Below are 26,079 nucleotides of genomic sequence, written 5' to 3' on the forward strand. Positions count from 1 at the left end.
ACTGCCAGCACCCATAGCAGTCTGGAAAGAGTTTTTTGACATTTTCTTGATAAAACTAACAGGGCCTTTGTTCAGAGGCCTGCTGGGGAACCTTATGCTTTGCCCAAACTGTGAAATACCGAAGTGGGGATACAATTCTGTGCTTCCTTAAGGCATTTCGAGCTCTCCAGCTTTACATGTTTGCCATGCAAGGTGCTTGACAGCCATATTCAGTTAAAACTTTTTTAGATGGTATTTCCATCTGCCTCCACTCCAGTAACTTGTTCCTGCTGCTGAACTGAACTGGATGTGGGAACTGTCTGGCTTTAATTTATCCTCCAACAAAAAAAAATCTCAGCATTTTTGTGGCAAAATTTGCTTTTACGGCTGCATTAGCTTTCTCATCCTGTTCACAGCACAGCCCCGAAAGCAGCAGGGTTTTGCAATAGATGAGGTGGTAAACCATAGGCTGAGAAGTACACAGGTTTTGGGGGCAAGGCCCTGGCAAAAGGTGGAGCTTTTTCAAGCCACTATGGCCAGCAGCTGTTTGGTGACACCTCAACACAAGACCTTTTCTGTTGGGGTGACAAGTCATGGTGCTAGGCTGGAGGTGCACGTCCCTTTCTGCTAGGGTGTCACTTTGTAGCAGGCTGCTGCCATAAGCACAGGACTTGGCCTTCACCCAAAACAGTAATCTCACCTGCCAGGGACCACTGGCAGCAGACAGTGTGCTTGGCATCTTGGAGTGGGAGGATAGCGTGAGGCTGCCACATGGATGGGAAGGACGGGCCTTGTCTGGGGAGGGGGAAGGTAATGGTGGCAAAATGTGAGTTTTATCATAGGAGACTCAGGAACCTCCAGGATCCTGGTTCATCGACTTGTGAGGGTTCATCCCAACTTGTGCACAGCATCCTAAGGAATCCAGGGAGGTCTAATTACAAGATCTTAGAGGCTGATTATGCCCTGCAGCTGGCTATCAGTTAAATATCACCTGACTACAGACCTGTTCGAGCTCTTCCAGTTTCACCACATCCAGGATATTATAAGGGACATAGCCAGCCTGCCCACTCCGGTTGAGCAACTTCCACCACTGCTTATTATCTTCCAACACCTGAAAAAGGGAGAAAAATTAATTTGCTAGCAAGAATATCAGATTTCTGGCATACATAAATGGCAAATAGTGGAAATAAGACACACAGTAACATGAAGTTGTCAGAATAACATCATTGAGGGCAGGTGCTGGCATACAGACCTGTTGCACTCATTTGCAATTCAGGACTGAAGCCTTTCCTGCAAAGCTGAAAGAACTTATCCTAATGATGAGCAGGAGAGCATCTCTGGGGGAAATCAGATCTGGGGTGCTGAAGAACTCATAGTTCCCACTTAATTTGCCTGGTTTTCCATCTTTCTTTTTTTTTTTTTTTTTTTTTTTTCCCCAGTGACTGAGTTTGTGTTGTCTTTTTGTATTAAAAAAAAAAAAAAAATCAAGAGTGACTCCTGCCAAAGATGCTGGAGTGTTGTTATATAACTTGAATCACATGTCACATCATATGACATAATCACATCATAACCATGATGAAGCAAGGAGGTTGCCCATTGCTGAGATATCTCCTAGTGCTCAATCCCCTTGCTCCTTCCAGCAGGTTTGTTTTGACCCACAGCTGTGATTTTTAAAATATTTCTTTTAAGTAATCTTCCCAGAGTGGATGAGTTTTGCTGGCAAGACCCACACATATTTCTCATTCTAGCTATATTTTTAAACAGAAGTCTTTTTCTCAAGTCATAGATCTGTTACAGTTAGTGTGTAGATTGAGACATGTCCTACATTCTCCAGCTGCCAACAGTGTTGTGACAAGAGAAAAGTTATGAAAAAGGATGTTTTCACAGAAAATAATTCCTTGGAGAGGGGGGGAGTGGTAACAATGAACATAGGCCCAGCAAGGGGATGAACAGTGTACTACAGTGACTTGGTTTTCTTCCTCCTCATTGCTAATTAAGATGTGACTGATGTGTTTCAGCTGAGCAGGAGACCCAGTGCATACAGTCAGCCTGCTCCAGCTCAGGCATAAAGCTTTAGATTTGAGCAAAGCTTCACATTACTGCTCAGAAAACACCAAGCAGAAATGAGCTGGCACTTGCCAGGATGTCAGGATCTCTGTCCCATTCCTGGAAAGGGGAGGAGGGTGCAGCTGTTCCCCCAGCATGTTCACTTACCTCCAGGATTTCATCCTTAAGCACTGAGAGTTCATTGGCATTTCGCGCGGTGAAATCATAGCGGATTTTGGCATATCTCTTGGGCAGAGCCATTCCCTGTGCCTCAAAATTCCTGCAGGATTGAAAAAAGGGCGGTTTTACTGGAGGCCCATCTAATAACTAGGGCAATATAGGTTCACTGGTGTAAAAGAGGAGTAGTGAGGGCTGTGCGCCAGTGCAGGTAGAGAGACAATTGTCTTTGTGTTTAGAGGGGGCAGTGCCTCTTTGCTACTCTGTTTTGAGGAAGATTTTTCACCCCTCATTTTAGTGAAACACCCTGTATTTGGGAAAACAAAAAACAACAAAAAAAAAGCTGTACGGCTGTTTGGTTAGTGGCCTTTTTGGGGACTGTGAGGCAGCTGCTTTCAGGGTGGAAGAAAAGACTTCCCCTGTCACTTGTTTCTTTGCTGCACCAAGGGCTGGGGAGATGGATAGAGAACAAACAAAATGCTCTGACTGCACCTCCTGTGAAAAATAAGTGTGAAACCCTCATGTCCTGATTAAGTGGAAACAATTGACCTATTTGCTGGAGTAGAGGAGAAGCAGGTAGCAGTGCTGGGAGAAGGGGAAGTGAAAAGGAGTGTCCCCAGAACTGATTGGAAATCTGTTTTTTTCATCAGGTAATGAATGTTGAGCTACCAAAATAGAATTCTGCGAGTTCCCAGGAAAAGTGAGTTTGAGTGTTTCTATTCTAAGATACATTTTTTGGGAAAAGGAATGTGTTTAAGTTTTTCTGACACAAGAATATATGGTTTTCAATGTTGAACTGACTTTTCATTTGAAGAGGGAGACAAAATAAATACAGTAAGCTGTCAAAAATGAAAAATGGTGGGAAAAGTGCGATGAAAGATTTCCTTTGCCCTAAACTGAGATGGTTTATTTTTTATAGTTTGTTTTTTCTTTGATTGGCTTAAGGTAGATCTCATCTTTTTCTTCTCTGGTTAGGACGGCTGTAGTGTTCTTTTTTAATTCCAAAAATGTTTGCGGTATGGAAAAACTGTCTTGCCTTGTTGTGTAAGGGCGGGTAGGAACTATTTTAATGCACCTCCTGTGGATATGTCTGCTTATGCTTTACAACCCGCACAGCCACCTGCAGCAGAGCACTCCCGCGTGCTGTATTCACAGTGGGCATGCCAGCAGTGGAACAGTTTCTCCTCCAGTTTATGTCAGGTTCTGTGTAACTTGGTGAAGCTTGTGCTTCCAGCAGTACGATGAATTCTGGTTTTTAGCCTGATGTTTTCTATTGCTAAGTTCTTTGTTTTGGTCAGTTGTTTTACACCTATGATCTGTGGAAATTCGTCTCTTTGTGGACTGCTTCTGAGGCATCTGTAAAACCTGAGTTTGAAAACCAAGCCCATTATACTTAGTTTCAGTTCATTTTACTGTCTGCATTAGATAGTTTTTGGTGGCGTGAAAAAGGCTGAACCCACTGGTTCAGTGGTTTGATAATCATGCTTATGGCTATAGTGTTGTCTTTAGTTCACTTGATTTGGGATAACTCTTGGTCTAGTTACAGCCACGTGCAATATGTGAGTTGTAAATCTGTAGTGGGGGAGAGATTGGAGCAGACTGATGGAATCCACCAGTCAGGAAAGGGAGTGGTGGCTTTCCCCAGCAGTGCCCTGAGGGCAGGGAGAGGGAGAAAAGCCCTAGTTATGTAGAAATTACTTCTTTTGTAGCATTCCAGAAGGTAAATGAGTCATGAGGAAAGAGATGAAGGCTGGAGGAGTTTGAGGCTAATGTGTACTTCACATGCACTCAGATTTTACACAAGGGACCTTTGTTAATTTTTGTAATATTGCTCAGGGCTTTCATGACACTTCCCTGCAGCTAAAAGCCCTGGTGTAAATAACAGTACTGCTGCATGGGTATTTTTGTTAATATAGGGTCTCCTGGTTAGAAAACTGGTTCAAACTACTCTGAAAAAAGCATGAGTATAGTAGGAAATAGGTCTGTCCCAGGGCTTTGATCTTGGCAAGCATCAGGGCAGCCTTGGCTGAAGTCTGCTGTGGACTGAAGAAAGCATCTAAGCACATTCTCACTTTTAGCATCTGCTTCAGTGCTGTTAACTTTTTTTCTTAAATATTATCCATAAGGAAAACTTGCTGTTGAGAGTCTTGAAGTTACGTAAAAATGTGCACAGCACCTATCCCAGGAGAAGAGAGATCCTCATTTGTGCTCATACTGTAGTTGGATCTGGGTGGTGTCTCAGGGAAATGGTCACCCTGGTAAAAAGGCGCCCCATTAATTTGTGTTCCAAGGCTTGATACTACCATTTATAGTTTGTCTGTGCTGAGACTAGCAGATGAAAATGTTTCCTTACACGTATTATTTACCAGTCACTAAAGATGGACTTGAATATTCTCACGTAAACTAAGTTCTCCTTATTTTTGATAACCTTACTGAGAAAAAATGGAATTGGAGAAGCGAATTTGTTACTGTAACTCTTTCCCTACTCAACACTCTATCTGTACCATTTTATGGTCCCATCAGGACCTTAGGGGGGCAATGGAAAGAGTAAGTTATTTTGCTGATGTAACAGGATTTAAGGTCTTTTGCTGTGAATTTGAACTTTTTTGTAGTAATAGAACTATAAATCTTTTAGATTAGAATATGAAACCATGAAAAAAGTCTGTCTTGAAGGATTTTCCCAGTTGAGAGCTACCTACATAAAATTGCATGGTTAAGTGCTTTGCTGGGTCTGGACTTCCAGCCTTTAAAGATCTGAAGTTGATAACTTCAATGTCAAATCACCGCAAAGCGGAGTATGGCAGAGAATTATTTTGCAATTTGGGAAGAGTTTGTTGACACTCTCAGATCTTGGGAAAATTTCAAAGGCGTAAGCTCATGTAAACAAGCAAGCAGATTAAAAGTCTCTAAACTTATACCACTGCATAACTACTGATGGAAAACTAGCAGTGAGGCAGAGTGTCGGGTTAAAGTGTGAAAGAGCCATCTTGGAAAAAAGCTTGAGGCAAAGGGGTGGCCTGGCTGGTGCTAGGTTGGGAACTGAACTTTCCAAGACTTCTGAGGAAAGGGGAGTTTTTTTCCCCCATTTTCTGGATTTATTTCATTAAGAAGCGTTGTCTGAAATACGCGCCATGTCAGTTTTCCTGATGGAGAGATGGGCAAGACTGGAAATATTCTCATTTTATTCAGCCTCTAATAAATGCTTTTCCCTTTTGTTGTGTCTAAAGCAAAAGGAGGAGCTGCTGTGAAACAAGTGGCACAGCCTCAGTTGAAAAGTTTTACGTGCAGTGCTGAGGTCAGGCTGCTCTTTCCCAGCACTGTGTTTTTCAAGTGGAAAGCTTGTGTGTACTCATGCCTTAGTACAGATTCATCCCATAAGCAGGTTCTTTCTGTGCAAGCTGTTGTGGCTTTAGGATGAATGGAGAAATAGTAGCTTCTCTAAACGTATGGAGTACAGAAGCACAGCATGGTATCTTTGGCATGTGATCCTTAATATTGCTTTGGTGGGCTGATTTTATGAAACAAGACCTACTCATTGACTAATGAAGTCAGTCAATGTTCTTGCCTCTTGTGATGGAAAACACATGTAACCATTTCCTTGTAGACCTGTTGGTGATTAAAAAGCAGACAGTGTTTACATGAATAATCCCTCCTCTGATCTTTGAGTTCTCTTGATCTTGTTAACAACTCTGAATTAATAATGGCAGAGAGTTATCTACCAGGATGCCAAAACATGCTGGGGTCACGGTATGTTGCAGGGGGGATTCATGAGGTTACAAGGTGGGAGCCAAGTGCTGTTGTTGGGGTGGTGCTGATACGTTACCTATTTACATGCTGAGTTACGTTCTGTTTAAAGGCATCCACAGCTTGTGTCTGATCAGCTGTCTGGCCGCGCTTGAGTGAGGAGTTACGGTAAGGATATCCATTGGCTGATGATAGCTGGAAAGGCAACAATGGAGTCAGTGTTACCAGGAAAGAGAAAAGCTGTATCCGGGAAAAGGAGAGTGAGTGGCAGATGAATCATGATCTGGAAGATTTTAATCATGATGAGGTGCACCCCAAAGAAATGGTCTTCAGGCAAACCTGTATCTGTGGGACTCAGTTATGGTATAGTATCCTATTCCCTGTTGATAGGAGATGAGGCTGATTATTGCTCCCTTTTCTGGCCTTAGTTTCTTTCTATATTTGACTGGAGTGACCAGATCCAACTGAGTTTTTTGCTGACGACTTGTTACACACTGCTGCAAACTCCATAGATCCATCTATCTAAAAAAGGGGGAGGGAGGGGAAAAGAAAAGAGGATGACTGGGGTCAAACACTAACCTCTTCTTGCAAGTGTCCGATGTCTATTTCCCAGGGAGCTCCGCGGAAGATTTCCACGGGTGGTTCCCAGCCATTGCGGAATTTGGGGATGTAGGTGGGGACGTTTGCTTCTCGGGGCCATTCAGCTCTAGGACATGAAGTGGGGAATATGTGGTGAGATTCACAGGGTACATGTCTCTGAAAGCACATCAGGGAGAAGCAGAGGCATCCTTGATCCTCTGACACCACTATAAAATCAAGCGTCCCCTCTGCCTTTCTCGAGAGCTTGGGGAATCTGGTGAGATGGCAGCTCTGGCCTCACCTGGATCTGGTCCATGTCTCTCCCAGGGAGTCCCAGAGGTTTATCTCTTTTGGTGTCAGGTGTCCTCGGAGGAAATCTGTGGCGTCTTTAGAAAGAAGCGGGCTGACGACAGACCTGGCAAGCTCAGGGCCACCACAGCTACTGATGATCTGGATTAAACGCAAACACAAGTGTAAGAAATTTTGTAGGAAACGTTCAAAATTATTAAACCAGCACAAGCCCAAAGGAACAGAAATCAAAGACAGAAAAATTGGTGGCTCTGATCCTTCGGAATCTCTGTGCCTGCCCACTCCAGAGGAAGCCGATGTACCCTCCATGGTGGGTACTCTAAAACCAGGCCAACTCATATTAGACCTGCGCTTCCAAAGTTCTCCTCTATGCCTTCATATGTAAGGGTGAGGTTTCACAACGCAGATTAACTAAATTAATGGTCACTGCCACACGAAGGAGGTGCTGTATTCCCTCAGCATCCCCTTATTATCCTTGCACTACACTGATAGTACTTGATTGGCGGATTTTGTCTATTTGCTTTATCTTAATAAACGACATATATAGTTCTTGACTACGTTCTCCATGGCATAAAATGAAAGCCAGAGCAAGCCTTCATGCCAAGGGATGGCCTGATTCCTGTTGACAGCAGGTAATCCTTAGATCAGCTCTGTCTCAAGAACCATCAACCTAAATCTTTCAAGAAGACTGGACAGTTCAGAGGAACACAAGAATTTTTCTAGTGGAGTCAAAGCAACATCTGATCTAAAAATTAGACATTGTTAGAGACAGGATACAATGCAAGCTAGCACTTTAAAAAATAGAAAATCACTTGGTATTTGTGTCCCTTCTGGCTTCTTTTTTAAGTTGGGATTCCTGCTTCCTATTTTCAATGCAAATATTGAGTCATGTTTGCTTGAAGGTGGGATCAGGCGAATTCCCAATGGGAACCATGGCTGGCCTGCACTTTTGTTCACCATGAGTCTTCCTTTATTAATGTGGTGGGAAGATTCATATTTGCTAGGGTTTGTGTATTTACTTCAAGACTGACACTTGCTTCTAGACTTTACTGAGAAAGCTTTAGCCAGTTGTGAGAAGTCTTCTAACTCTTCTGCATAGCCTAGCCACCTGTAAGTGCAAAAGCAACAGTAGAAATAAAAAGTGGATTCACAGTGAAACCTGTGAATCGGATTTACCAGTTCCAGAGGCCCAAATAGGAAATGCACCAACTCTGAAGCGCTGGGGTTCTGGATGTGCTTTCTCAGTTTGGCCTGAAAAGAGAAAGGAAACCCAGTTTAACCTACCTTGATTTTTGTGTTCTCTTTTCTGTCACATGGAGGGATTGTTGCTGATTGATATTTGCTATAGTTAACAATTCAGCCTACAAAATAAGGAAACTTTCAATAGTGCACCTGAAATCTGGGAAAAGAGTAAGTGATTGGGGAGCAACAATCATTCAGTTTTAGATCATTTTTATTTTGTGTCCATTCCTAAGGGTGTTGAATTTTGGGAGGGGTGGAGTACCTACTCTGTTAAAATCAGTCCCTTTGAAACTATTTTGAGCAGAAGCAGAAAAACTTGGCTTATTTTGAAAGTCTTAGTGAGGGAGGGCCAGACCGACTGCTTCTGACTCTTGCAAAGTTGAAAATCCCACTAGTTCCCATGAATGAAAACAACAAAGCAAAGTGTTTTGTGGGATCCCTTGGCAAATTGCTGACAAGCAGAAATTTCCACTAAGGTCTTGCCTGCAGCACCTAGAGCTACCCTGGCCACTGAAATGCTTGGTATTTGGAGTAGACTGTAGTGGAATGGAGGAGCAAATACGTAGGGTTATTTTACTGTAAGAATTGTATTTCATTAACAGCAATCAGCTGAGCTGTTGTGAGAAACCACTTCAGTCTGTGCTTCCTTTCATCTTCCTTGTGTCCTGTGCTGGTAGCATTGCTGCAATAGAAACCAGACTCCCTCCTCCTTACTGAAATGAAAAGCATTTTAAATGCTGGTGATTAAACACTCATGTGGAAAGTGTGAAATAACTGATGGCAAAGAGGTGACTAAATGAAATGGCACTTCCCAAGGACTTTGCAGCCATGTGGCAGGAGACAGCAGTGCTGGGGCTGTGCTCCACCACTGATTCCCTGCTCTCCTTTCTTGCCCCCGGCCTCTTGCTGGGAGACCTTGTGGGTTTGTGGATATGCAGACAGCAAAGTCCAGGGCCTGAGTGCTGGGAGAGCTCGGGCACGTGTATATATTTCCTACGTGTTGGCTCCCATGCTGGTGACTGGGGAGCAGCAGTGGTGCTGAGCTCGGGGGCTGTGCACCAGAGTGTTGGCACAGATCCACGCTTGTGGCAGCATTGCACGATGGGCAGCATCTGGGGAAGGACCTGAACTCTGGCACAGACCTGGGCTGTGACTAAGGCTTTGGCCACACTGACTCCACTATATTTCTCTCAGCAGTCAGAAAGGGCTGGGATGCAATAGCCCAGCTGAGATTTCTTTATGCTTGGAGAATCCTCAAGCTGCTTTTTCAGGGCAGCTAACATCCCACTGGGGATGTGTGGCATGACCTTTGCAGGGCACCTGACTGGTTTGTGTGAGAGCAGTGATTGCTGGCCTGAGCTGCCACCTCTGGGACTCTGTTTTGGTCCTGAGCAGGCAAAAAGTATGTGTATTTGCTTTTAAAAGAAAAGGCTGGAGCTTGGTGTCCTGCATTAAGATTGTTTACAATCTCTGTTTTCCTTACTAATAACTTCTCAGGAGGGATCTTGTTAGGCTGTGTTTGCTGGGCAAGTTTGGTCAGAACTGCCAGAATTTCCTTCTGGCTCATTACCCTCCTGGTCTCACATACTTCACTAAGTGGAGCTGGCAGCACTGGGAACATCTTTATGCTCCTGCTTTTCATCCCCTTCTTAAGATGGCAGCTCCTCCAGGGGAGAAAGAGAGGAGCCAGGAACCTGAGAGCAATGGGGGACATCAGTTATTGTTAACTGGAGGCTTTCCAGGCCTCTGGCTGAGGCAGCTTTACAGCTGCTCTGTATACAGAATTGGATAGAACAATTTAAAGTAGATAAGACTTTTTCTTCTCTCTTAATATTTGCAGTCCTCTGTTTTATGACTTGTAAGGATAACAAGGACTACAGCTCTTGCAAAACTACCCAGACTTTTAAAGGCCACAAGCAGAAGTGAATATCTGGAGTGGGGATGTCTATATAAACCTTTGCACAGCTATCAGCAGGGTGGGCATGGCAGTTCTTGGCTCTCTAAGCTCACAGCTTCACAAATGTTTTAGGTCAGGACTGTATCTGAAGAGAGATCCTGGCACTGCAAGGCCCCTGGCTGCTCAGTCCCATCCTGGGCTTTATGCTTCTAATTTCAGCTTAACAACTTGGCCCAAGAAACCTGCACAAGCCTGGCACAATCTTCTGGATTCTGAAGAATCTAGAATTCACACCTTTGTCCCTTGATAGTGTTTTCAGTTCAAATTTCACTTTAAATGCTTACTCCTGTGATAGATGGGGAAAAAGCTGTGTTACTGCAAGGGATGAAAATACCCTCTGTGTCTTACCAAGAGGTTAAAAGCCAGTTTGGTTTTCTGGAAGCAGTCGATGAACTCGGCCTCACTTGGGGGTCTTGCTCGAAGAGTCAGCATGCCCTCTTTCATGAGAAGGTGGAGAGAAAGACACTTTAATTAGAGCATCCGTTTTCAGGACAGTTTCATCTTGCTGCCATGCAGAAGACACAGCAATAATGGGTTCTGAGACTAGAACTACTGAAAATCAAGGGTTCAAGAGAGGCCAGAAGTCTTTCTCTGTGTTGGAGGTTTCACTAGGCTCTGTGTGCCCTACAGGAGGTCCCCACAGACCACTGGCACCTTCCAAACTGGTGTAGCTGCTGTTGGGTCCACAGCCGTGCTCCTGCATTGATCTGGCCTTGCTCAGATATGACCTGAGGTCTCCTCCCAACTGTCACCTGTGCCCCTGTGTTCCCCCTTTGTTCTAACTGCTGCACTGTACCTGCTGGCCCTTTCTTCTTGTTCTTCTTCCCTTTCTTCCTCTGGTTGAGCTGTCTGAATGCCTCTGCAGCCTTCTGAAGCCTGGCGACAAACACTTCAATGTCATCCAGAGTGCAGTTCAGGATTTGCTGTGAGGACAGAAATGTGACAAACCAAGGTGAAAGACAGTCCGAAGCGCACGCAGTTGGGAAGCCCCTATCCTGGAGCATGCTGCTCTGTGCCCACTTTATTTCCTGGAAGAATGCACAGGAATGGGGAAACCAGGCATGAAATGAAGCTGAATTCATCACTTACCAAACACAGAGCTGTGCCTGGTTGTGTGCTGTACTTGTCAATGTGACGAGTGACCCCTGCTAATGGATGTCTGGAAAATAGCCCCAAGACTGCGGTGTGCGCTGGGGAGGAGCAGACTTTCTGAGGTCAGCACAGCTACCTCAGATCAAAAGAGATTGTATCTGACCCAGTGATGGAGCTTTGGTTTTGTTCACCTTATCTTTATGCATGGTAGATATCGGTTTAACAATAGCTACATTATGCATAAAATGTCTGCTTTGTGAAGGAGCCCCTTGCTTCCTTCCTCTCTTCTCCCTCTCCCTCCGCCCACTGACTCTGAACCATTCTTGTTACCAACCGTTTCTTTTTCAATCTTCTGTGCTAAGATGGCTCGGGACTCTTCGTGGTCATGAGAGCCGGAGCCTCGTCGTTCATAGTCTGCAAACAAGGGAGGGAGAAAATTATATTTACTATCAGAGGTTGAAAATAGGCTCCATTAAATGCAGGGACCCATGGGATGGCAACTCTCAGCTTGGTTGTTTATTCTGTGTATGAGAGCATGTCAGGAGATAACAGAGAGCAGGAGGTTATCAAAGGTGCTGATTAAATCTTCCACAGCACCTGCCTGCCGGCCCTCTGTGTCGATACACTCCCTGTTTTCAAATATAAGCAGTGAAGAGCAGCCAGCTATGGGCAGAGACCTCCAAGCTGCTGTGAGTCACTAACTCCTTTGCCTTTGATGCATCTGAGCTTATTTATGCCAGCAGAGGAGCTGAAGAGCCATGGCTCGTGTGGCAGAGCACTCCATGTGTATGTAAAGAACAATTAGAGTAACTCTCTACCTCTCTTCTAACCCTCAGCTCTCTGCAGGAGCCTTCCTCATCCCAGAGATACCAGCTTAACTAAATAGTATTATAATTGAGGAAGAGTAAGACTGGGAAGTAAATGTAACTGTCACTTGCTAGAAAGCAGTCTGCCAGGAATTCTGCATGCCTGATGTTTAAGCAGGCCTATACACAAATTAGTATTTTTGTACAAACTTGTGTGTAGTCTCTCAAATGTTTTCAATGGGTATTAAAAAAATCCTCCTGCAATAAAAAAACCACAGGCACCTCTCAGCTTCCAGAAGACAGACATGCAGTGAAGGGGTGATATTTCAGTGTGAACAATTGCTCAGGTCACCTCTTGTGAAAAGAATAATGTGTCAGCTCAGTGAAATGGGGTTTGAAAGGGCCAGCACAGCAGATGGTTGGACAGCGGGATATATGAAGTGGGAGAACTGGGGAGGCAGTTTTGGCAAAGGACCATGAAAAATGTACATCATTTTGAAGTTTTAAGATGAGGTGAGTAGTTGTGACAGGCTTTGTAGCAAAAGCAATACAGTGCGTTTCAAAAGAGAAGCGATCTCAGTAAACAGACATAGTTCAAGATTTTCTCCTGTTACCTGCTTTAGTGCCAGGCTCTGTGTTCTCAGAACCAGCAATCCTGCCTGGGTTAATGCCTGGCCCTGCTGATGTAAGCAACAGACTTAAAGCATTCTGCTGAGCGTTCTGGGAAGGGCAGAGTTAAGGGTGGCTGTTTCATTAAAAACTGCTATGCATCAGGATATAGATGTTTATACGTGGTCCAGCCCTGAAGTATAGCTCTTGTTTTCATTTTGCAAAACTGAACATGAAATAGGCTCTCCATTTAGGAGGCCAGAGCAGCTGCTTGGCTTCAGATCCTGTCCCAGGGAAATGAGTGTTTTTCTCCTCAGCTGGTGTTTGGAGTCTCTTATGGTATCCTGATCATGTGTTTTCCTTGAACCTAGAGATTAATCCTAAGAGAAAGTAGCACAATAGGCACTGATAAGAAAGGCTTATAGTTTACTCATCATTTTAGTCAATTTGAGCTTTTGTCTGAGAAAAGCTCCCAGTAACAGAAATAAGTTCTATTGCTGTTACTTCTTTCTCCACAGAGAAATACAGGGTTTTTTCAAGCCAACTCAAACAGGCTGAAGGTTTTAGATTAGCACATGAGAGAGGTGAGTTTAGATCTGCATTTCCACGCTCTAGGAGAATTAATGCAAACCACTTGATTTTGGAGGGTGAAATCTTGGCTCCTGTGAAGTCAGCGGAGCCAGGAATTTGCCTTTCTGACCAGGTCTGTGTCGTCTGTATGTTTTAAGACCACCGGTGCTTGGTCCAAACTTCATGTGATGGCTCAGTTTTATGAGGGGCTTTCACTTATTTTTGGGAGTTTCAGTATCCCCAGAATACATGTTGTTACAAGGAGTTTCTAGGAGTTTTGATTTATTGAGTTGCCATTGAGATTATGCCTACTGCCAACCCAGTGGGTAGAAATGCTTGCTGCAGCCTCATTTTTAGGCATTTATAAAGCACAGCCAGAGATGCAACAAAATGTTGTGCCTTTGGTATGTGTCTGTGTTATTTTAGAACAGTGAAAAGACCCTGATCTTCCCTGTGTCCCAGTGGTACAGGGCCTGAAATGACCACGGGCCATTTCAGAAGGGCTGGCTGTCTGGGCTAACGAGTCCCCCAACCCCAGGACAGACCTGCTGAATGCTCCCAGTACCTGGATTGTGCTGGGAAGGAGGTGCCACCCGGTTCCTGTTCATTGCTGAGCCTCGTGTGTCATGCTGGATGGGGATGGGAGCCGGCCCTTGTGGCGGTGGGAGGATGGATTGTCTCTGCCTGATCTTTTCTTGGTTTGCTCTGCAAGGGAAACAGCGCTGAACAACCTTGTCAGTGGCTGCCAATCCTGTTTCTGAGAGACTGGTGTGCGAATGCACTATTGTAAATGGGGTGCTTTTTTTTTAACTCCCAGCTGTGTCCTGCAGTACTTACTTGAGTGTCTGTGGCCGTATCTTCTTCCCATGTTTGTGGTCTGCCAGGGCACTTTCTATGTCCTCATGAACCATCTCCGCCTCAAAGATAAAACAGGGGTGTTTTTAAGGGCTTTTCTTCAGAAAGGATTGAGGGCTCTAAGTGGGCAAAGCAAGAAGGGGCTGGCAGAGCTAGGAGCTCTCTTTCACATGGGCGAGGAGGGCTCTGCTCACCTCCACCTCGTCACAGTTGAAGAAGTGGATGTCAGGTTTGTGCTGCTCCGAATCCTGACACACCAGGAGGAGGATGGAGGAATAGCGCATCTGATTCAGCACCGTTTGGCAGTGCTGGACTGTCGGCAGAGGAAAGTCCTCCAGCTCCTCCTGGGAGAGAAAGAGGATGGGGTCAGGTAATGGGGAATTGTTGAACTGACGAGGAATGGTCTTGTGTGAACTCCTGGGATCCCTGTTTGAGGAGGGCAGAGCTTGTGCTTCTCAGCATTGGTTTGCTGGGTTCTTCAAAGACACATGTCAGGGTTTGCAGGTGGGCAGTGGCTTGGGGCTGCAGAATAGGGGAGAGGTGGATGGCAAACAGAGGTGAGCTCTTGTTTTCCTCTGAGCCCAGAGTGAGACTTCAATAACTTGAGCTTTGTTGCTCACCACCTTCTTGTTGCTGTGCTTTACCTGCACCAGTACACTTGTGCATCTCAGCAGAACAGTGGGAGGAAAGATGCTTTCTGTGAGGGGCTTACCCTCCTTGGATGACCTCGGGCTAATATTATTTAGTTTTTCATTGCTAAAATCAGGGCAGCACCATCCCTCTCCTGCTATCTGGCTGCTCTTTCCCCTCAGATTATGTGCCCTGTGTGAGTGCACATGTATCACTTGTCAAAATAGGGCACTGTTCTCAGGCAGGTGATCCTGCATGTTACTTTAATGCAAGCAATATATCCTCCCCTCTCTGCTTATGCTTATCAGATCTCTGTGGACCTGCAAGTCTGCACCACTCCTACAGAAAGCAATTTTACTCTTGTCTGGGAGCACAGCTCAAGGTATCTTTCCCCTGGAGCATCTGTGCTCTGGAGCCGTGAATAAATCATCCCACACCTACCTGCCCTTTGAATGACAGTCAGCCAGCCCCCACACACCCAGGAGTGGATTTTTGTATCGATTCACTCTTCTTTCGTCTCCTTAGAAAAGGCCCTCCCAGGCAGAAGGGAAGGGCACACTCTGCACCCTGTGTGTCAATCTGTGGGGAGCTCTCGCAGAGCTGGGGGTACCTGTGACTCGCAGTCCAGCAATCGGATGGACTTGTCGTTCACTTGCAGCAGCATCTCCTGCGTCCAGATCTTCTCTTTTGAGTTGAGCAAGATGAGTTTTCGGATAGCATCATCCACTGTCACGATGGACTCGCTCTTGTCCATGATGAAGGTGGCCAAGTGCTGAAGTTGGGAAGAAAGAGGGAGGAAAAAACAGGTCAAAAAGCTTTGATGGTGTGTGTGTACTGTAAGTCAGTAGCAAAACCATCTCTAGAGGCTTGAACTGTTGGTTCTTTGTAGCACAGGCATGCAGGAGTTGCTGTAGAAAGTGTGCGTTCTGGTTGTTAGTACCAGCCTGCCCGTAGTGGTGGAAGATCAGGGGTTTGTAACACAGCAAGGCTTTTCGTAACGAGTTTCACCACTTGCATATTTATCTCATCATATGTCAACTCTATCAGCTCTGGCCCCCGGCCAGAAGCATGTGTTTGCAAATTCTTTGTACATGCGAGTTAGTCCCTGGCTTTTCTGAAACTGTCTTGGAAGTTTAAATATGGTAGTTAAGCTTCACTTGCCAAGCTAAAAGCACTTGCATTCTGCTCATCTCATGTAGCAGATCTCCCTGTGTCTAATTTGTCCTAGGCAAAGAGCTCACAAAAGACATGGGCGAGTGTTAAGCCTCTGTGCCAAGGTGGGATCCACGCGATGTGTGGGCTTCAGCCAGGTCCCCAGTCCCAGGTAATTCGCCAGGCAGCACAGCTGAACCAGAGAGCTGCTGCACTGCAAAGCTGCTCCAAACCTGGCAGCTGACTGCACCAGCCCTTCAATCCCCTCATGTTACTTTCCTTCAAAAATTATCCAGATCAGCCCTTGAGATAACAAAGATTGGCCTCACTAACTGTAAGAAGGGATTTTGCCCTCTCCTCTTGCGCTGCCTCATGTGGGCCCTTGGGCCGGGAGCCGCTCATGTAAGGTGTAACATCCCACCCGTGACTGCACTCGGGTGCTTTCCCATCCCTGCTCTGGCTGTGTCCCAAAGCGTGTGCGATCCAAGCCTTGTGCTTGGCTCTTGTGTTTACTGAGAGTTTGTGTGATTGAGCTGCACCTGCAGGCTTTGGACGGCTCCTGGGGCTCCCTGCAAGGGGACTGCTGGGCAGGGGGGAGCTGCACAAAGGAGAAGCATGTTGGATCCAAACGATGTGACACCAGCAGTGGGTGAAGGCCACTCTAGAAATCCAGGTAACTTATTTATTTGCACTCTGATCAGCAGCTGGTGAGGGCAAGTGCTGCTCTCTGTGGATGGGGAGAACACGCGTCTGCCAGCAGAGGGGACTGCAGGGCAGGAGAAGCTGGGAACCTTATCTACGTGGAGCAGCCAGGCTGGGTTCTGTGCAGTTGTCCCTGTGCGAGTGACAGCAGAGCCAGGCCACGTGTTCAGGTGACAACAGGGGAAGGGAAAGAATTCAGGAAGGAAAAGGAAGTGGTGCTGTTTCACCTTGTTCCCTCTGCTGCCTTGCTGTGTTCCTGATGAGGAGAAGGGAAGGAGAACATGCCTGACCGGTAAAGCAGCTGAAGCTTTTCCCTGTCATAACCAACCTTCTGCAGGAGATAAAGGCAGGAGGTTTTTGGATGGACAAGTTATAGGCCTGACCAAGGCGTCTGTGCTGTAGCTGGTCCGGGGGCCTGTTGCTGGGAGGCTTGTCAGGCCAGGTCCCAGCTCTTTCTCTTTTGCCTGGAATATCAATGGCCCATCTGCCAGCATGACCCTCTCACCCAGCTTCCTCTGCTCAGTAGCATTAGGATAAATAACAGGTTGCTGCTGAATCAGCTGTGGCTAAGAGCCATGGAGCAGATTAACCCTTCTAGCAGGGAGACCCAGGTACTGCACGTAGAGCAGATGTGGGGCTGGGGGCAACAGTGGGGCAACTCCAGACACAGTCCTGCCGGACTTTTAGTGTTTGTGTGGTTGGCAGCAGTGGAAACTCCTGCTTGTCTTTGCACAAATCCTGCAGCCTGGTTTCAAAGCAAGGGCTGGAAAAATGGGGTGTGTTTTAAAGCAAGCCACAAACTGGGATGTGAAATTTGGAGAGGCTTTGTTGTCTCTAGTACAGGGATGAGTTTGCCTGGCTTTTTCTCCCTCTGATCTTTGTGCCTTCTCCTAGTGATCACACATAAGCTTTTAAGGGTTCTCGCAGTTTCTTTCTGGTGCTGACTCTTTGCCTGCAGTGGTGCTATATCAGGGGTCGGGGTCCAGCATAGCACAAAAAGACGGTCTTTGTCCCAGAAAACTAGCAAGTAAGAGCTGCAAAATGTGAGAAGGAGAAACAGATGGGGAAAAAAAAGTCTCTTCCCATAGCACTCTGAGCTCATGAGCTGATTAAAGAATCAACTGGTAGTGTCTGTAATTGGCACGCGCCTCAGGGCAACAGAGGAGGATGAGGGAGTTGCTTGGGAAGGAAACCCTTTTATACCTGTAAGAACCTGGGGGGGTGCAAAGTGAGGAGCACACTGAGGCAGCAAAAGCTGACCCTGCTCCAGCACCAGGGCAGGACTTTGGAGAGGCCGTGAACATTAGGGTCTGATACAGACCAGACGGACCTGAGGAAGATTCATGTACTTGGAGCATGGAGCCTTGGATGGTTGTTGTGGCAATCTGCTCCAGACAAGGTGGATGCAGGGGGAAAGGCTCTGGTAGCCAGACATCTTAAAATGTGGTGGTTGATGGTGGGAATTAGGGGTGGGGAGGATTTGTGGTGACCAATTTGTTGTTAAGGTGGTTGGTGGGTAATTCACAAAGAGTGGAAAGAGCAAAGAGGATCAACACTGCTGAGCGTAAGACCCAATCTGGTATTCATAAGGCAAAGGTACTGGGTGAGGCACTGTCTAAATAAAGCTCCTGGCAGGTATTTGAGCTGAAAGCTGAGATTAGCCATGCAATCAGATATGAAAAAAATGTTCACGTATATGTTACTGTAATCATAAAATAGTGCACAAAAGGTATTCACAAAGTCAATATTATCGGTGCAGAGGTGACAAACCCTCTGCTTTCTGCACAGTGAAGAGAATTGGTTTATACCCGATGACAGGCATACTTATCTGTTCTGTTATTTTAACTGCCGTGTTTACAATCTTCATAAATTCCTTTGTCGTTTACTGTCAAGTAAGTTAATTTTTATGGAGGGGAATGCCAATTGTCTAACTCGGAATCATTAGAAGATTTTTTTTTTTTCGTTTCCATTTACTTTAGATACTGGTAAGAGGGAGAGAAACACTACTGTCCTTGATTTATCTCATTAGAAACCCTTTTCATCCAGATGGATATTCAAATATAGTAGCTTTTGTCAGAATGGACAATGGCTCCATCCACTGTTAAACTTTGATCAGCTTACAGATTACTTCAAAGGCTGTAAAATACTTCTTGTGAGAGAACCTCTTCCTACCTCACTGCCTGCCACTGAAATCCTGTTTGGCTTGGTCAAAGTTCAAGGTAGAGACTCACAAGTGGGTGGCATATGGCATAAATAATGAAGAATTCATGTACATGTCACTGTTTAAAGTCCCTTCTCTGCCTCGATGAGTGACTTTATTTGGTAGGAGTCACTGATGGGGATGGTTGGCAGGGCCACTGATGAGACGGCTGCCCATTGAGGTAGTTTCTCTGAAGGAAACCCGAGCTTCTTTCCAAACAAGCGTTTTTAAAGGTCTAAATTTCATTTTAAGCAACTGAACAGGCTTCTTGATTTCTAACTGCATACTTAAGCTCTCTGCTGGACTGGGGTCTTAAACAAAAGAGAGGGCCCTAAATATGGACTAAATCTGTCTACTACTGTCTACTAAATATGGACCTCATGAAGAGTTTTCCTTTCTCGCCTTGCTGGATTTTCAGTGATGAATTGTCCAGCTGGCCTCAGACAGGCACCTTTGTTCCCACTGTGGCTTGTGCCAGCGTGTTGTGTTACAGGAATCACCGGGCCCGGGTCGGCCAGGCTGGCTCCTCTCTTTTGACTGGATGTCTGTGACACTGGGAGATTAATTTGGCTTAATGCCTGTCATGGTTGAAAGGTTTTGAGTTACTGGAGAGGACACAGTAGCTGAGGGAGAGCTGAAAGATGATAGTCCATGTGGTTGCTGTTGTTTGGGCAGATGAGTTCCTGTAAACACCATGGGAACCCTGCTTTTAACCTGTCTGCCCGTGCTAATCAAGAAGCAGCATGGGGTGATGAGAGGGACAACAGCTTTCACTGCTCTCCCTTGAAATGCAGAGGAGGGAGAGAGGACATAGTTTCTCCATTTCCTGTTTACTTTTACAGAATTTCCCCAGTCTTTTTAACATCTTTTTTTCTCACTGTTATTCTCTCAGCAAATTTAAGTGTTGAGTAATTAGGGAATCTTGATTATTCATAAAGGAAATAAATTTTTGATAAATGATGGTTTTGTATGCCATTTTCAAATTACATTTAAAGTAGAGAAGAGGTCTATATGTGCTTAAACCAACTTCACATTCTCTAACAATCATATTTGTCCTCCCTTCTTGTCAACCATTTCCCATCTGCAAAAATTGTCCAGCTGAAGGACTGATTAGTGCTGACTCAAGAGCAAGTCCCTGAGACGGTGACCTCCCAAACACACGTCGCACCTCATAGCAAGAGGACAGGGTTACTGACCTCAAAATGTCCCCAGACACCAGTCATAGATGTAGCCCAGTAAGGCAAAGGGGACAAGCCAGTATCTCCTGAGCCTTCGGTACGGGTCAGCACACTGGCCGTGCAGAAGCAGGTGGCCAGTCTCTGTTTCTCTCCCCATCACCAAAGTAGTCTGTCTAATGTGGGCTTCTCTCCCACTTGACAGTTCAAAGAAATGTGTGGGATCCCAACGAGGGACAGTTAAATGGTTGGATGTGAGAGAAGCCACCAAACTCTGGACCCACCTTTGTTACAGGATTTGAGCGTGATTTGAAGTTGTGCCATGGAAAAAATCTTTGTAGCCTTGTGGGAGCTGTACCAGAGTGTATTTGCTTGGACTTTCAAATAGGTCCGTACTGTGAGGGGTCAACTGCTGCTCTAAAAAGCAAGGAGTTGGAAAGGAACGACAGAAACATAAAAGATGGCAGGAGAGCTGGTGCTGACTTTAGATAGATCAGGCAGTATGTAAGAGGACAGGAAAGAAATTAATTCAGTCCAGCCTGAAACCACCAACTTCTACGAAGGAGTGGGGTCTGTTTTGGGAGAGCAATTTTCTCGGGACTTGTGCTGTTCTCATAGTCCTTTAGTTTATCTCCTCAAAGTGACTGTGGTGAAGAAATTCCTGTGGTCTTTACTTTCCTACCCTTTTGTGCTCAAAGAAATCGGATGAGAAGCCCAGACGACCCCATGTAGTAGCATGTTACATGTCATTGAAAGGACTTGTCTGGTCTCAGCCCCTGGGTCCAGGCTGGCAGGGCCATAGTGACCCACAGCTCAAGGAGTGAAACTACAGCGGATGGCTACATCTGGAGTGTGTCCTACAGTCCAGGAGCTACAGACTGCAGCCAGCTGGGTGGAAAGCTCAGGAGGCAAGTTTATCTATAGGCATCAGGGAGGCAGGAACTGCAGAAAAGAAATATGAGGTTTCAAGCAGGTTTGCTGTTTACTTCTCTCAGGGTGTGAAGAGCAACACTTATTGTAAGAAGGTTCCCAACTCCTCTTTGGCCTGATGAAGGCCCAGGACAAACGAAGTGTGTTACATTTACCAGCATCTATCACTGACAGTGACCTTTCAGCCTCTCAGTGTTTCATTGCATACTCACCTGCACATGGTACTGTGAAGTCTCATGCATAATGACATTGGAGTTGGAGTATTTTTTTCTTTGTTCTGAAAAAAAAAAAAGAAAACAAGCCTTCACTGTAGTGGCTGTTTATCAGTATATCAGGGTCTGAGAATTACAGCTCTCATGATGGGGTGCTACAGTCTTTCTCATACTCTCTGAGTTTCCAGCTTCAGTCAAAGTATTGGTAATAATAAGACATATTAACTTTTGTAACAAGGATTGGCAAACTGGGTGTGTAGAGTACACATTCCAGTTGTATACCCTAATGCTGCTGATAATTTGATTCCCGGAGGTCAGCACCATTTGTGGAGGAAATTAAACCTAGTGTAAAGGAAAGCCCCAGACAAATGATTAGGGGAGCTCTTGGAAGAGGGCTGAGGAGTGGCTTGAGAAGCCTGGCAGAAAGCTTCTTGCAAGAAGAAAAAATCCAACCATAACCCACCAGTTTGCACGTAACAGCCCTTTGACTTGTCCTCTGCACTACCGTGACACTTTTAGTTTGCTTTCTTGCATCTCCTGGCAAGCCACAGTAAAGGGCTGTAGTTACTGATAGGAAGGGCTGTAGGGATCAAGGCCAGCCACTCAGAACCATAGTTTCTTGTGTGATATCTTTATGCAGCAACAAATCTCCATAACTTCCTGCATTTCTCGCTGGAAAGTAGCAGTAAAGAGCAATTGGGGAAGAAAAATACTTGAAATTTCACAAGGCAATTGAATATAATCCTGTAAGAATTTACCCTGCCAGCTCTTACTTGCTGATTAATTTGTACTTGTCAGGGATTCTTTATAAATACTTTGCTTGAATAGCAGAGGAGTAACTATCCAGGCCCGGAGTGATCTGGGAGCATCCCAACTGAAAACATCTTTCTCACCAGCAGAGCACATCCTCTGATCTCTGGTTTGCTTAGAAAATGCAATGGCAGTTTTATATGTTTTCACCCTTCTTAAAGCCTGTGTTAGAATATCCTCTCCTCTGTAGCAACAGTCAAAACCAAGGGATTTCAGAACATAGCAAACGTTAGGGCTCCCTGTGTTTTAAAGAAGTATATATTAATCTTGGTTTAATTGTGGTTTACTTCAAAGCTGTCTTTAATGGCTTCTTGGAGATGTTGGCTCCTTTCTTGTTTCCCCCTTTTCTTTGAACACGGAACTTGTGGTCTCATTTAACAAATTTTACATTAAAGAGGCTGGCACTTAGAAAATGAATATCCTCATAGGAACTCATTCAGTCAATTTTCAAATTAAAAAAAAATATATGTATTTTGGAGGTGCAAGTCCTAAGTAAGACTTTCCAGAATGTTTCCTTAGTTTATATTATTAGTAGCATGTCACATTTTAATTGACAAACATTCTTCAAAGACAAGAAACACTGGTAGTATTTTTGATTGCTAAAAATTGAAACTCTCCCTGTAATCAAAAGATAGTGACTTTGTTTTTTAACAAAAAAGATAGAAAACTAGAGAGAAGTCTATTGCAAAGTGCAGACAGTGAAATGCAGTTGAATATGAAGCAGAGCAAGGGCAGGGCAGAAACTGGAAGGGGCTGGAGGTGGGAAGGAGCAGCGCCTGCTGGAGCAGTGACCACCTGTGATGCTCCTGGAAGGTCCCTGCCCAGGGGACAGGCTACGGGCAACCAGGGTTCTGTTGGGTCACTCCTTTGGGTGATAATGTGAGAAAGAGGACAGCAGCCTAATGAAGGTGTTGATATGTAGCTCCTCCCTAGGGACACCATGGTTTGACTTTTCCTTTTGCTGCCCTCTGAAACTGCAAGTGTTTTGTACGAGTTCTCCCCTGGTTTGCTTTTGTGTGAGTCTTCCCTTTTGGGTCAATGAGCACAGCTTAAGGGGTTGCAGGAGCTCCACTGGTAGTTCTGGCTTTACGACTGCTAGTGTCTTGCCTCCCCCTCTGCCTTGTGTAAAAGAGAAGTGACTGTTTCCTGTCTGCTGCTGCTACTATTGAAGTTACTGTCCCATTTGTCCCCCCTGCTCTGTGAAGTGGCCTCTCAGTCTGGCCAGATATGGTCTCCTCAGCTCTTGGTTGTGAGGCACGAGTTGCTTTGCAGAGAGAGAAGCCCCCAAGCCCTGAGGAGTGAGCCATGTGGGCTTGCTTAGAGAAGTCAAACAGGTTCTCTGTGTGCCCTGGCCTCCCTCAGCAGGGCCGGGAGCTGGCTCTGGCCTGTTGGGTGTGTGTTGCCACAAAAAGGAAGAGTGATGAGTGTGGAGGATCAGAGCAGGGACAAAGGGAGAGTGGAACTGAGCAGCACCCACCCTCTGGTCTGCTTTGTGCTGTTTGCACATTTGTTCACAGACTCCTTAACAGCCTTTTTACGAGTTTATCTTACTGAGGTTGCTGTGGAGGGACTTCCATGCTGCTGGTCAGGGATAGGAGCCAGGGTGCGTGCAGGGGAAGAGGGAAGGGTGTGTGGTGCACACACCCAGGTCTCCTACCTTGGGTCTCTGCGTGGGAAGAGGCCCAGCAAGTGGGACAGGGGTAGAGGGCACAACAGAGCACCCACAGAAGGGAAAACTGTCATGATTTACAGAAGTAGTGACAGCAGCAGTGCTGCTTTGGCAGCCTTTTCCTTCTCTTCTGACTACATCCCAGCAAAAATGGTCTCTGGCCACTTCACTCCAAGAAAGTGCAGTCCCCTGCTTGCTCCCAAACCACAGAGTTGTTTTCTGCAAGGTCTACTAAGGCTGTTCGTTACATATTCTCCAAAGCTATCAGGAATCACCACGACTCCTGGAAATGGATGCCATCTCCAGCAGCTACCTGCTGCTGCTTCACACTAGTTCATACTGTTCATACTGTGCATCCTGTCCTTCCCTTTCCCTGAGCTTGCTGGGCAGCTGCTCAGGGACAGCAGAGGGTCAGTGGACTGCAGCAATGGGATGGAGAAATGAGGGTCAGGATTGGAAAGTGTCCCACTTTCAGCAGATAAAAACTGGTTGTGGTTGAAGAAGCTCACACCTCCCAGGTTATATTAGGCTTCTGGTCTTTAGCATTTCTTGTCTGTTGGGTGCTCTCACTCCGTGACCTGCCTTGGTTTGGGGCTGTGAAATGCTAGTGAGACACAAGGGGCAGCGGAGTTGGGATCAGGGCCTGGGACATGCGCAAGTTTGCAGCATGTTTTTTTCTTTGGGTTTGACCTGTGAACCTTTTCCCGTTACATTTTGATTTCTGCTTGACTTCCCTGGAAGGAGGGTGAGCAGGGCCCTGAGCTGGGCTCAGGAGGCACTGCCAGCAGGTGTCCCTGCAGAACAAGCACCGGCCCAGTGGGCTGCTTTCCTTGGGGTTTTCACCCTTCTCTGTGGCCAGCGCAGAGGAGCTTTTAAATTGAGCTCCTTTTGGTACTTCTCAGAAGATGCAGGGCTGAGTGCTGGTAGCAAACTTGGCTATGGCTGCAGGAGCATGCTAAACGTACAAAGATAGCTCAGAGAAAACAGGAAAGAGATGCTGCTGCTTTCGTTTGGAGCCTGGCAAGGGTTGATAGAAGCTGATTTCTAATGCTTTTGAACACTTTTCTAATGCTTTTGAACACTTTTCTAATGCTTTTGAACACTTTTCTAACACTTTTAGCCTGAGGTGTGCCATCAGCTTGGCAGGACACCCGAGTACTTTGCACTTAGTATCTCTGTACCTGTGACAGAAAACACAACAGCAGCCTGCTTTGCTTCTGTGGCTAATTCCTGGTAGCCCTGAAGTGGCTGCTGTTTGAAAGCAGAAGGGATTTATTGGTGGGCATGTCAGTGGAGATGGCAGGTCTCTGAGCCGGTGCCTTTTACACCACCAGCGCCGGGTCAGAGGTGGAGCAAGGACATTCGGGGGGGGGCAGGCGGGGAAGACCTCAGACACCCAGCACAATGCCCTGCTCAGCCATTAGCTTCCAGAGTGACCTTGAGTAAATTAATTAATATTTCAGCACAGCTACTTCCCACTTTCGGCTTGCACTGAAGAGTCAATGGCATTTTCTGTGTGTTTTAATTGCAGTCTGCCCTACTTCAAATGTGGGGCAAGGTCTAGTATAGGGCACACGGCAATGCACACCGCAGGGATTTGTGTCTGATGTAACTTTTTTTTCTCTTAGTAACCTCAATTTCCTCACCAAGCATTCCTCATGTAAATAGATGACACTAATGGAAATGAGAACACCGCTCTGTGTGGGATGGAGACAAATTTGGACTTGAAGACATCCTGTCCCCTCCTTTTAAAAAGGGAGTGGAAAGGCTAAAGTGTTTGGTCTGGGAACAAAGGGTTTTTACATTAGGACAGGCAAATGTCTCCAGCCCTGAAAGGAAGGGTGCAGAGCTGCATCGGGAGCTGGTAGTCCCCGAGGAAGGGAAGGTATACTGGGGGGATGTGGTTTCCAGAGGGAGGCTACCGTAGGTTTGTTTCTGGTAGGAGAACAGTCCGTGGAGCTGTAGCAACGGTCAGGGCTGCAGCTGGTTGCCTACAGACTGTCTGGAGTCCCCTCCAATGCCTTTGCCTCATCCTTCAAGCTCAGAGAAGCTGCGTGTGTCACGGTCAGGGCATGTCTCTGCATGCACCTATGAGAAGATGTTTGGAGAAGCCCTTGGAAATCTTGGGAACCTGTTGAAATCTGAGCTCTGCATAACCTGACCTCCCATCACCTTCACTTGGGGGTGAGCTGACTCAGTGATACAGTATACTTTTTAAGTAACAAGAGGGAAGAGGCCCCTTTAGCCATTTGCAAGACATTTCCAGACAGAAGCAACCCCAGGGCAGGGAGAAAATGCAGATGTTCCCCCTCCCGCTGCTGTTGAGTCTCCCTGGGGGAGTTTCTGCATTACCTGTAAGAGTTTAGAACTAGAACAAAGTGCCTCTATTTTGTCTCAGGATGCTATTCAAGTGATGTCCCAGAAACTGCCCAGGGTGAGGAAGGGGGTGTTTCTGCATATTCCCTTTCCTTTTCCTTTAAGATGCCTGCTTATTCCTTCTCCTGAAATCACTTCTGTCTCGTTGGCTTCTACCTGGACCCCACACCCATGGAAACTTTTATTTTTGTGTTTCCTCCTGGCATCTGCAAGTATAACCACATGGCCTGAAAACAGCCAGGCTTTCTGGGGACAGCA

At 45.9% G+C, this 26,079-nt stretch overlaps 1 protein-coding gene across 2 annotated transcripts in view; it reads right to left on the reverse strand.

The window, feature by feature from the left end:
- Nucleotides 1-26,079, reverse strand: part of EPS8L2 (EPS8 signaling adaptor L2) — a 67,363-nt gene that overhangs the window by 6,990 nt on the left and 34,294 nt on the right. For both annotated transcript variants that reach the window (XM_074918440.1, XM_074918439.1), the window contains 14 exons: nt 20,967-21,031; nt 15,206-15,367; nt 14,160-14,309; nt 13,948-14,027; nt 13,676-13,815; nt 11,460-11,539; nt 10,830-10,956; nt 10,382-10,470; nt 8,011-8,085; nt 6,827-6,975; nt 6,526-6,652; nt 6,026-6,141; nt 2,194-2,305; nt 983-1,090 (listed from right to left, as the gene is read on the reverse strand). In XM_074918440.1, coding sequence (XP_074774541.1) covers nt 983-1,090; nt 2,194-2,305; nt 6,026-6,141; nt 6,526-6,652; nt 6,827-6,975; nt 8,011-8,085; nt 10,382-10,470; nt 10,830-10,956; nt 11,460-11,539; nt 13,676-13,815; nt 13,948-14,027; nt 14,160-14,309; nt 15,206-15,367; nt 20,967-21,031 — 1,580 coding nt within the window. The remainder of the gene's footprint in view (nt 1-982; nt 1,091-2,193; nt 2,306-6,025; nt 6,142-6,525; nt 6,653-6,826; nt 6,976-8,010; nt 8,086-10,381; nt 10,471-10,829; nt 10,957-11,459; nt 11,540-13,675; nt 13,816-13,947; nt 14,028-14,159; nt 14,310-15,205; nt 15,368-20,966; nt 21,032-26,079) is intronic.

This window comes from Athene noctua, chromosome 14 (assembly GCF_965140245.1).
Source record: "Athene noctua chromosome 14, bAthNoc1.hap1.1, whole genome shotgun sequence".
In the NCBI taxonomy this organism is placed as follows: Eukaryota; Metazoa; Chordata; class Aves; order Strigiformes; family Strigidae; genus Athene; species Athene noctua.